General features: G+C 44.6%; 2 protein-coding genes across 3 annotated transcripts in view; both read right to left on the bottom strand.

Moving 5' to 3' along the window:
- On the bottom strand, positions 1-7583 carry slx4 (SLX4 structure-specific endonuclease subunit homolog (S. cerevisiae); the record flags this gene model as incomplete). Of its 2 annotated transcripts, none has more annotated exon segments than XM_062429825.1 (11): positions 1-529; positions 1062-1231; positions 1719-1865; positions 2229-2416; positions 3192-3450; positions 3675-3973; positions 4657-4871; positions 5352-5567; positions 5888-6095; positions 6588-7113; positions 7412-7583. In XM_062429825.1, coding segments are annotated over 10 exon segments (2694 nt in total), but the record flags the coding sequence as incomplete, so codon positions are not given.
- Positions 7584-8885: 1302 nt separating this feature from the next.
- LOC133988096 (CREB-binding protein-like) overlaps positions 8886-12497 on the bottom strand; it is a gene marked incomplete at its 3' end in the record, with an annotated part of 50853 nt that continues 47241 nt past the window's right edge. The window contains 1 exon segment of the mRNA XM_062427641.1: positions 8886-12400. Coding sequence (XP_062283625.1) covers positions 10202-12400 — 2199 coding nt within the window.

Raw genomic sequence — 12497 nt, 5'->3', positions numbered from 1 at the left:
GATAGAATGTAAGGTGGAGGGTTCTTCTTCTTCTTCTCTGTAGACGCCCCAAGAGTCTGAGAAGAGGCGATTGTAGCTGCGGTCTAGGCTTGAATTTGGCTGCAGGCTTTTTTCACTGAATCCTCTTGAGCATCTTTTGGGTTCTGGCAGTTTTGTGAACACTTCTCCATCTTCTTCTTCGTCAACCTTTTCCTCCACGCTGTCATCCTCCTCCACCCTCTTTCTCTGTGTGGCAGCAAACTCATAAATCTCCTCCATCTCCTCCTCATTCACCTGTTCTTCTTGCAGCTCTCTGTCGCCTGATGCGACGTCAGCATCTTGACATTGTTCTAGACCTCTCTCTTCATCTCTTCCTCCATCCGCATCTGTCTGTTCGCCATTATCATCATCATCCTCTTCATTCCACATGGAACGAAGGAGCTCCATGAAGGCCAGGTCTGTGTGGTCATTGAGATGGTCCTCCTGGCTCGTGTAGTCTGCCTCAGCTAGGTGAAGCTCACAAAGCTGCTGCAGCTCCAGCAAATCAAACCTTAAAAAAAGTGCAAAGAGAAACGAGAGGAGTTATGACAAAACTCTTTTCTGTCTTTATGACTGTAGAACAATGTAGGATTTTAGGAAATGTTCATGTACATCACTTGAACTTAAACAATTATTTCACCAAAAAGAACAAAATTGAATACAGAATAAAAGGTTGTTCTGGGCTACTGTAGAAACATGGCAAGGGCAGGCTCTGTGAAAGAGGACCCGCTCTCTATGTAGATATAAAAGCTCATTCTAAGGTAACAAAAATAGTCTTAGTTTCAGGTGATTATACACCAAATAAAACATTCAGATGAATATTAAATTGCATTTCTGCCAAGTTTATTTTGCTAGATGCTGCTAAATTCTACGCACTGCACCTCTAACTGAATACATGAGAATAAAAGCAGTAAAAACCAAAGAGGATCACCACAGACATAAGCAGAGCTGTGACAAAAGGTGCCCACAGACTGATCAAACAGCTTTCCTTGGATTAAGTCGCTAAATGCATGACTCACTAGGTGTTTGAACTCCACACTGACCTGGATGCCAGCTCCAGAACATGAGGCTGCAGTGATGCTGGGATGGAGAATTGGGCGGTGTAGAGGTACTGCAGCAAAGCCAACAACGCCTCTCCTGGAACGTCACTCATCAACACCCTCTGAGCTGCTGGCATGCCTTCCTCCTGCACCCCGAAACCACTTTCATGCACCTGAGAGGGGAGACGGAATAATACAAAATTGAAAAGGCGAAGAGAGCAGATATGCAGATGACAAGCTTGAAAGGGGACCGTGTTGTACAGTTCTGTACATTTCTAATTAAAGATGTAAAAGATGAAGATGTCAAAGTTGCACCCACCACAAAAGGAATTGAAATGTTTGAAATGTAACAAATAAGTAAAAATGACATGTACCAGCCTGTTGAAAATTAAAGTTTTGGAATAGCTCAATTCAGCTGAAAGGAATTTAGGGGTGAATTGTGGACCTGCCATCCACTGGAAAGCCTCCAAGAGGAAGAGGAGCTGAAACTTTTGGCCATTATGTGTCCAGTATTGTGACAGTAAAAGATTTTTTCAATTACATAAAGCGCTACATTCACTCACTATCAAAACATTATGAACTGTAACAGTCCTATACTGTCTTTTTAAAAAGGAAATGATGAAAACAGAAAAGTAGTAATAATGCAGTAATAAATGTTACCATTTCTGCCAGCAGGGGGCAGCGCGCATACACCATGAAGGAATGGGCAAAGTAGACCTCTCCACTGTCCACCTGGAGCTGCACATCACTAAGCTGTGGGTTGTTCACCATACTGCTCAGCTCTGATGCCAGTCTGGACAGCGCCACCTACAAAGGAAACACCAGCAGGAGACACTGGGTTGTCTTTTTGTTCGGCAGTGCTCTTATTGCACAACAAGAAACACTGATGTTCTGTGTCACATGTACAATCTAAGTTTGGGAAACTTGTCTGTGGATCTGCTAAATATTAGCAAAATTCATTTTAAATGAACAGTGTTTTCACCTCTTTTTTTAATCTATACTGTATATCAAATTCTTCAATTATGAATAAATGTGTAAGTGAAAACAAACTAAGATATGGAAGAAAAGATGCACTGACTGAGATTCAGTCAGATACAGACTGCGAGCTGGACAAGATCCAGGTGGAAAATGATCAGAATTGTGATTTTATGTGATTACAAGTGGTCTTACTGATTGGTGGCTGCCGCGCTCTTTATCTCCTGCTGGCTGATCAGTCGTCCTTTTTGCTTGGCGGTGGGTGTCTTGTGCGTTTGCGTGTGAAGTTTCTGGTAGGAAGCCGCTCACATAGAGGTCAGCGTGCTCTTCTGCCTCATCCAGCACGAAGCCGCTCAGATGGAGGTTTGCAGACAGCCTCTGGTCTGTGGAAACGTGGACCATCAAACCAGAATGTACGACCAGTTAAATATCTACTAAGGTGTGTGAGTTGGCAAAAAGTGTGTGAGTTGGTTTCTCAAAAAGATTAGGGTTAGGGTTTTGAATTGCATATACTGTAGCAGTATATGCAATTCAAAAGCTGAACTATTGTATGAAGAAGGTAGTACATAAATCAATTTTCATAATTTTGCCTATTTTCCTAAAAACAATATGTAGATTATCAAAGACATTTTCACCCAGATTTTATGTTCCTCGCGCATCCAAACATTTTTCCTGCTGTAGGAAGACACTTTCCTTTCTGACAATTTCAGCTTAGACAATGCTTTGATAACAGAAATACAAAAGAAAAACTGGTTTTCTGATTTGAATCTCTTTTTAAATATTCAGAATAAACACTAAATAACTGAGCAAGAATGAGTCAGATATGAGTATCTATTGTACTGTAACTATAAATAAATCCTCTATGTAAATAACTTTATTTTAGTGGAACATTCACAGAATTATTTGAAACCTGATCTATTGTACTCCTGGGAGACTACAGTACAGAGGGAACATTTTAGGGCAGGCATAGGAGGGTTTACAAAAACAACAAAAAGTTAAAATGTTTATAAAAAGCAGTAAGATAATCTGGCTATAATATATATTACCAATAAAATCACCATTATGATGAATTACTACATACTTTGTTCCAGTTTGTTATTAAAAGGGTTCTTTTACTTGTAAATATTTTAGAATACAGTCTGTGACATGGTGTCTTACCTTTGGCAGGGCCTGGAGCGGTGTAGCCACACTGGGTGAGCGTCATGCCGTCTTCAGCCAGCTCCATCAGATCTCGGAGGACCTGGCTGCCCACTGCGAGCTGCCCTGTCCCCGGGGTGGAGGGAGCTGGAGAGGAGGAAGCTGTCTGGGAGGAGGAGGGTGTGACGGAGGGCTGAGTTTTTGTGACGGGGGTTCCTTCAGCCACAGGCCGGAGAGACGTATCGGGCTTATTGTTGGTGCTGAAGGAGGCTACATCAGTCTTGAAGTGGTGGGTGATAGAGAAAAGTAGGTGAGTATATATCATGATGGCGCATTTATGTTTTTTAGTATATACATTTTTGCAGTTACTGACCGAGACAGGTTTGCTTTTTACAGACAGCATTTTAATACATTTACTAATAACAACTGATCGCAGTAACTGTCAAATAAACGTGACAGACATAACGCGACACATTATGCAAACATGTTGTTGGTTTCTCTCACCGTTGCCGATTCCCATGGAGTGATGAACTCCCTGAGCTCCGGGGCGTAGAAATCAGACAAACTGGTGGAGCCTTGGTCCAGCAGTGCACTCTTCTGCCAGAGGGGGACAGCACCATTCCATCCAGGCAGACTGCTGGGGCAGCGGGTCGGGGTGGGGGGAGATGGAGCCCGACTGCGTAGGAGGAGAGCAGAAACGCGTTCCTGCAGCCTCGTCAGGGCCGCCTCAGCCTCCTGAACGAGGAGGAGCGGAGGAGGACGCGGTATTGCGCCCTTTTTTCTCTTCCCATGACCCTTACCTGCTCCAAGAAGAGCAGAGGAGAAGAATAGGATCACATGCTTTCTCATAGTTTATAGCAAACCTTAGTGCTGTTAAATGTCCAGAAGACAGTAATGGATAAACCGCTTAAGGCCCTGCCAAACGTAAACACACACAGACTCAATTAAATATTTGTTCCAGGGGGACAAAGACAACACAAATCCCTCAAGGCATGAAAACAACCTCTAGAGAGTACCTTAAATACAACATGTTTGTTACGGTTAACATTTTCTCACCGCCCACATTATAAACACAAAATGTAAAACCCAGCCTGTCGTAGATACATCGCAAACTGGTTCCTTAAGGGATCAACATTTTGGTTCCAAAACATGTTAAACGGTAGCGATTCAGCGTCTACAGTGACACAGATACTTACAGATAGGTACTGTAAAAGAGGTGTTACATTACATATTCACTAGCCATGTAAAACTTTCTACTTAGCAGTTGAAAAGATCAAGTTTGACATTTTGTGACACCAAACATTAAAAAAATATCTATATACATTTCATCTAAATAAACCTAAAGCCTTTGTACAATTACATTTAGTAAAGATTTTATATAAAAGCAGTCACATACTTGAGTTATGCTGTGCGATACAACACTCCCTCTCATACATTATTGCTTTTATCATAAACACTCCGTTGTATTGATGTGGTAGTTTTGTACCTGTGTCTGGCCTCCACTTCAACACAGGCATCACAGAGGCATCAGAGGCAGCAGTCTCTGTTTGTGACTCTCTCTCCTGCTCCAGCAGGGAGGACGACAGAGCCAGGGCCACCATAGTGTCTTCATCCAGGGGTTGAGTCTTCTTCCTGGGCTTCTTCCTCACTGGGAGACCCGGCTTGGGCGGACCTTTCCTTTTGGTGCCTCCAGTCTGTGCACTGAATGAGACAAATGCAAATATGAGGACTATAAGTCTATATAACGACACATGGGTGCCCTTTTGGGTGACCAATGTTAACACAGACCCAGCTTACAAAGATTGGAAGGACATCTACATGTTTTTAGATTACAATAACTGAGTCAAAGGTAATTTCGCTGATGGAGAAGCTGTCCCCAGGATGGAAAAAGAAACATGACTGCTTTAAATCGGACAAGTGCTTTCTATAAATCAGTCTGATTGAGATGATTAATTCTTAAGAGCTGGGCAATTACAGAAACTTAATTCTGGTGCTTTCCCGTTTCTTCTAGATGAAATTTCTTTTCCTGAGTAACAGCTTTTACGTGCAAGAGCAACATTAAAGTAATTATAGTCATCTGTCTGAAAGTCTACAGGGTGAGCAGGTGTATTACTTGTTTTGGCTGATCAGTGGATTTTTTCTCCTGTGCTGTGACTTGACTGATAGATGTGCTGAACTCACAGTGTGTTAGCAGTGGCAGTGCTCTGGCTTTCTTCAGTCTGTCTCTGCACAGCCTGCAGCAGGACAGCCGGGGAGACGCCCATGTCTGAGGAGCAGCGCTTCAGGTGGGAGGAGCGACTCTTCTGGGACTTGAACTTCTTTCCACAGATGGGACAGTCAGGGACACCAGGAGGCGGAGGAGGAGCTGGGATGGGGGTTTCACTCTCATCCAAACACCTGAGAAGAGGGTGAAAGAGGAGAAAACAGTGGTATTCAGGGCTGCAGTTCAGACAAACCACATGTTGCATACCACTACACTCTCTCCATCACTGATACTTGCTTTGCCTCTTGCTGACATGGATACTTTCTCTTGTCTGCCTTTAATAGGGGCAACTAAGAGGATTTACTAGCAATCTGTGTAAACATTCAATCCGTGCCATTCGTTTTGGAAGGCTTGCTGTTTGCAGTCAAGATGTGTAATCTCAATTCCCTGTTGAGAGTCGCTCTGGATCAGAGCTTCAGTTCAGTGCCTACCGGGTGAATATAAATGTTTAGACCTGTTGAGGTGTTGCGCGCGCCCCTCAGGGGTCATGTGTGTCAGGTCTCTCTGACAGATCTGACAGAAGAAGAGGCCTCCGTCCTCGAGGTCCACCGACTGGGCCTCCGCCGCCTCCCTGTCCAGCTCCTGCTGCAGCCGCAGGGCCAGAGCCTCGTCGCTGTCCGGGGGATTCAGATGGAGACCCGAGCTGGTGGATTCTGGAGTATCTGGGCACAGAGGAGAAGGGGCAGATACAGATACAGTTAAGAGATTTACCAATTTAATATTTTACTGGATATTTCAACTGGGTGATGTACTGATACTACATACTGTGTGTGTGATATTGTGATTTGAATATGACTATTTAAAATTATTTATCTTAAATAATATATTCCTATTCTCAGCAATATTGGGATATTTAGTTAAAACATTTTGAGATATTCAATATTCTCAACATTTTCCAGCTCTACTGTACACTGTGCAGTGTGCACTGTGTACTGTTCAGACAATTGTGAGTAAAAATTTGTTTCATGTTCTGCATGTAGGATTAGGGTGCATTCAAGCCAAAGCTCAAACAAGATTAAAACCCAGGAATAAATCCAATGAGACATAACAGCCGTATTATATTAGTTATGCATAATGAAAATCAGGGAGAGACACCACATTTTTATCCCCGCTGCATACCGCAAACCTTTGTGAAGCCCATCATGTTATCTCACCTCGTCTTTCTGCCAATGGAGGGGCAGTATTTCGGTCGTTCTCCTGCCCTGTTGGCAAGCTCTGATTGTTGTGCAGCAGCCTCTGAGGACTGGCTCTCCTGAACTGTTGCATTCTGTTGAGCACTTTGTCTTTCGTGCACAAATCTCTCTCTGCTCTTGGCTCTGCTGCTGCAGAAGCAAATGAATGGACAGAAACAGATGACCCAGTGTCTCCTGAATCAAGCCCAACCCCACCACTGACAACAAGCTGCTCTGCCTCAATACAAACAGGCTGCGTCCCACCGACAGCTGCAACACACTTAGACCCAGAGCCACCATCTCTTCTGTTATTTATTCTCCTCTTGTCACCATTGCCTGCCTGACTGGAGGGTGGATGCGCTGCTTGCCTTGGCTTCCTGGGCTTGCAGACTCGTTTCAGCGGCTTTGAGCTGAGGTCTACAAAATCTTGGTCTGAGTCGTTCATGATAATGAGCTTTTCCTCACTTTAAAAGGCCATGCCACCATGTCCCCTCTTGTGACAGTTATCCTGCAAAGGAGAAGACAGATAGTTAGTGTTCTACAAGAACTCGCAGGGAAATATGAACAATTTCATTCAAGTATTTTTTCAATAACTAACATTAAACCTTGGAAAGACTACACCATTTTAAGTATTGCACTGCTACAGCAACATACAAAGCGGACAATAACATTATCGTTTAATACAAAACCGAGTATGATGGAAATGCTTTACAGAAAGAGTCTGAAAACAAAATGTGATGGTGTAAATATTCAGTCTATCATTAGTGGACAGCAGTTAGCTTATCATGCTAACACTGTTTTCTCACCCGGGATTGACGAATTGCTCTCCAGCTTCAGCTTTTCCGCCTCATCGTTTGTAACTCTGTTTGGCATGATTTAATTGAACGTATTTATTCATTGTTCTGTTATTAAAGCGGACAGAAAACGTCTGGGGTTTGTTTTCGTTTCAAAATTACTCACTCAACCGCTTCAGTCTAACTTCCGGTCATGTGACAGTGAAAGGGGTCACGTGATAACGTCGCGTTACTGTAAACCCGCGGCAACATTTTAGTTTTTATAAGAATTAGCTGTTTTTTGTTTATTCACAACTGTCATTAAAACATTTTCATAATTTCCCTGTCAAAAGACTTATATAATTATAATTTCAATTCAGAATGATTCAAATTTGGACTGTGATGAAATGGAACGTCTTAAATATAAGCATAAATAAATAGAATCTTAAGAACTGCATATATTGTGTAGCAAGCCTATATAGTCTGTATTTGTTACACCATCTAAACACTAATTAACTGTAGATTTTTGTCAAGACTTACACTTTTCATCAAATAAACAGCTTTTGTCATTGTGCTTTTTTTTGGTAAGACAACTGTCCTATATTTTGACAGGTAACTTTTAGACTCGGAGCTTGTCAATGATTAGGTCCCCTGTCCAGCTGGCAGATAATCCTATCTGTTGTTACTCTGTAAAACACTGTCTAACACAGAAACTGCCACAAAAAAAAAAATCTGAACAATGTGCCAGATCATCACAAGATTTACAGAAACTGGGAGGACCTAAATACATTCTTCCTAGTGTTTAGACTTAATCAGAACAATCAAAAGCTGTAACTACCAATAAAATAAGTCACTTGAGCCTATTACTTATATTCTGATTTTACCATGTTGACAATGAGTGTAATTCTGTTTTCACATTCTTGTAGCTCATCTGTGCCACTTTCTATTCATTCTGATAAACTGTAAACTTCTTGCTCACTGATGACATAAGTGCTGGAGCACTTGCCATTATTGTAAACTGAGTGTTAATTAGCATGCAAGTAAACCTTAACGACTAATTTCACCTCACTGTGCTGGACCATAATCTAAATAAACAAGATTTGCCTTACAGTCCATATCTTGAATTTTTTTTCTTTATCGAATATTAATGATGGAAGTGGATGAATTCCTTCAAATAAAGTTGTGGGAAGAGACATGCACCCTCCACACACCTGCCGTAAGTTACCAAATATCATCAGCTCTCCTGAAAGGCTGCAAAACTATTCAACATTCAGGCTCATCTAAAACTCTAAAAACTTCCAACCCCTCCATTTTCAATTTGCAGAATTCCAGGTAGCGAATACTCTTACTGTAGTAATCTGAAAACAAACCTTGAGATAAATTACATTTTAGAGAGGATATGTGCAGACACAGAGCTTCAATCCCACTGGACTCATTTGTCCATCCACTGGCTGAAAGATAAAAACATTACTAAGCTGAAACAAACACAAACCAACAGAAGGAGTGATGCATCATTATTTAGTCAACAGAGTACTAGAGTTCTTCTGTTGCACAGTTTATTTAACAATATGGTATATAAGTAAGAAATGAGTCTTTTACCAGTTTATACAGTGATTTCATTCTCTCTTCCTTATATTTATAGTATTTTGCTTAATAACTTGATTTACAATACGAGAAAAAGTAAATCCCCCCTAATTCAAGTTTTTGCGAGAGGAATGAGCGTTGATAACATTTAGTTTTCCTCAGGGGGAAATCTCCAATGTGCCCTTCATCCCTAGATCGCACACACAGCTTAGTGTAAAATTTAGAGGATGGGGCATCATCCGAGATGTGGCGCAACCGGTGATCATTCCACCTCAGCTTAGGGGGCTGGTCTCTTTCTCACATTCTCTTTACACTTTACAATATGTGTATGACAAAATGAAAAAAAAAAAATACGTATGACAAATTCTTCTTTTTTTTAATGTCAAAGCAACAATTTTCTACACCTGCAAGACAGATTTTTCCAATTTCCAGGCCACTGAGATGTAGGCTGCTGTCCATGTGTTTCTTTTAGTGACTGTGAGGGTGTGTGTCAGTGTCTTCATGTGCGCCTGCATACATGCCCATGTATACACAACCTGCCGCAGTCTGTTTCCTATTTTTAATACAACTGAGTGCTCTTCATACACACAAGGAGGAAGGTTGCGGCCTCTGTCCCTGAACACATCGTCTTGGAGTAATGGTACAACGTATGATTACAATTGCCAGGAATGACAGCTTGAGAAGAGAACAAAAAACCTGGCCCAATTCCCAGACAAATTATTTTACAGTTTCAACACAAAAAAATGCTTTAAGGTTTTTTTTCCAAAGGTACAAAATAAAAAGATATGAATAATATAATGCAATTGTACATTTTCTTTTAAAAAAAAGAAACAAGAAAGGCATGAAATCATACCAAAACAAACCAAAAATAAATTGAATATTTGAGCACATTTGGTCTCAACCAAAAAATATATTCTTTTTGATTCAAATTTCATTTAAGAAGCAAACTTGCAAATCCCTCAACATCTTAAGGAAGAAATACCCATTACTCTGGTTTTAGGAAACAATTACATTCCCTAGAAGTGTTGACTTTTTTTTTTTTCTCCCTTGACCAAATGTTTTTTTTTTCTTTTTACAACAGTGGAAACTTTTTACATGTCAGTACAAAAGAACGTTCTCAACCTTAGAAAGAACAAAGAAAGCCCTCTAACGGGATAAAGAGTCTGAGGGGAAACTAGGAGGTGTGGGAGGATGGGTCCCTGGGAGCAAGACTGTGTTCTTTAGTTCCCAGCAGAAATGCTACAATCCCTCCACAAATTTCTCCAGAGTGTCTCCTGTAGCATCTCCCACCATCCCCAAGTCACTGTTCAGCCCCCCTCTGTTGGGCGTGTTAAGCTGCGGTAGCATGGCGCTCTGTTCTGGTGTCCCCAAGTGGTGGGGGGAACCCGAGTGGGGTGGAGGCAGGTGCTGCGGCGAGGGCTGCGGTTGGTTCTGGACCTGCGGTGAGGGACTGGAATGTGGCGTCTGCGAGGGTGGACAAGGGGACTGAACTGGCGCGGGGGAACGGACCTGGTTGCTGAGGGCATTGGCTAGCGCGGGCTGGCCGGGGAGGTGGGCTCCACCCTGAGGCTGGCCGGCCAGCAGGTGGGTCTGGGGACTCATTGGGCTGGGCTGGGCAGGAGAGCCCATCTGCTGCTTGAGGACGGCCTGCTGCTGCTGCTGGGGAAGCTGCTGCTGCTGCTGTAGAATTCGTTGGTGCAGTAAGTTCTGGGTGGAGTCCATCCCCATGCCAGGCTGGGCCATCTGAGCCATGGGTGCCTGCATGGCTATCTGCTGCTGTTGCTGCTGCATGCGGAGCTGGGAGTATGTAGCTGCTGTGCCCTGCGCCTGAGCAGGGAACTGGCCTGGGTGGCCCTGAGGCATCACTCCCTGTTGTTGTTGTTGTTGTTGCTGCTGCTGCTGTTGTTGCTGCTGCTGCTGTTGTCTTAGGAGCTGCCGACGGTAGAGCTCCTGGATTTGTTGGGTGGGGTTGTGTGCTGCATTCATCAGCTGCCCTTGAGCCCCTAATGCGGCCATGCCCTGAGCAGGAGGCTGCTGGGGCTGCTGAGGGGGCATCCCCGGTCTCTGAACCGCCCCACCTGGCATGGCCATGGCCTGCATTGTTGGCATACCAGGCTGCTGTTGCTGACCTGTCTGCTGCGGTTGGTTGGCATGGTACTTGGCTGTTCGCTGTTTGATAAAAGCAGCCATTAGCTGAGGGTTTGATTTGAGGATGTTTAGGACTTGCTGCTGCTGCTGGGGTGAGCTGGGAGACTTGAGGGTACGCAGAAGGTCCTGGAGAGCGTTGGGGGCTATAGCACCAGGTCTCTGCGGTGTCTGTGGCCGAGCACCAGGCTGCTGTGGTATCAGCATCCTCTGGCTCTGCTGAGGTTGCTGCCCTGGGGCCATCATGGCTCTCTGCATGGTCATGGCCTGCTGTGGGGTCTGTCCTGGGATGAGGCCTGGTTGTTGATTCTGAGCTGCCTGCATGGGCCCTGCAGCTCCAGGCCACTGTCCCGGGGCCATGCCGGGTTGCAAGACCTGTGGTCCCCGGGGCCCTGGAACCATCTGCATGGGTGGCTGCATTGGTCCAGTCATGCGTTGCTGTGGCTGCTGGGGGTTCATGGCCAAGCCGTTCATGTTGACCCGGTAGTTCTGCTGGTTCTGCTGGGCCTGTGCCATCATCTCGATGTGACGTGCCATCTTGACAGCAGCAAGGGGAGGCTGCTGTGGTAGCTGTTGAGGTTGCTGGGGTGGCTGGGGAAGAGGGGACTGCTGCTGGTGTAGAGGGGAGGCCTGGGGCCCAGGCTTGCCCTGGGAAATTGATGCCTGAGGCTGGCCATTGCGAGGGGCATTGGGAAAAGAGGGCGACATAACACCTGCTGAGTTGGGGGTCTGCGGCTGGTTGGAGAGTGGCTGCTGGGACGTCTGGGGAGTGTTGGGCTGGGCATGGGAATTGGGAGTGCTGGGGGCAGCTGAAGCCGGTGGGGACGGTAACGGCATGGTTCTGCCTTGCATGGTAGCCATTCTTCTCCTCATCAGCTGGGCCTGTTGGAGCCTGTGCTGCAGCTGCTGCTGGCGTAGCTTGTGCTTGATGTTCAGGCAGAATGGGACGGGACACTTGTTCTCCTGACAGTGCTTTGCATGGTAACAGCATAAAGCAATGAGCTGCTTGCATACAGGACAGCCACCGTTGGTTTTGCGTTTGCAGCCCTTGGTGTGCTGTACCACTCGCTTCATCTTCTGGCAGGACGGCAGAGAGCAGTTGGCATTGCGACACTGACAAGCGTGGACCAGGGACTGGATGCAGCGTTGGATACTTAAGCGTCGGCTCTCCTGGGGGCTCTTGGAAGCTTCTCCACTCTGGCTGTTGTTGTCGTCGTCCAGGCCTAGGCCCCACTTCACCATCTGGTGCTCGTGGCCCTTCAAGTTGTAACAATTAATGCAAAGATCAAAGTCCTAAGACAAGGGAGAGAGACAGGGATACAATGATTAGCATGAGTCTAAGCAAAACTGATAAATAGACCTACCAAAAGTCCATCAATATAATTCCTAT

The sequence above is a fragment of the Scomber scombrus genome, chromosome 2 (genome assembly GCF_963691925.1).
Source record: "Scomber scombrus chromosome 2, fScoSco1.1, whole genome shotgun sequence".
Lineage (NCBI taxonomy): Eukaryota > Metazoa > Chordata > Actinopteri > Scombriformes > Scombridae > Scomber > Scomber scombrus.
This window is presented reverse-complemented; position numbering and strand designations above follow the sequence as displayed.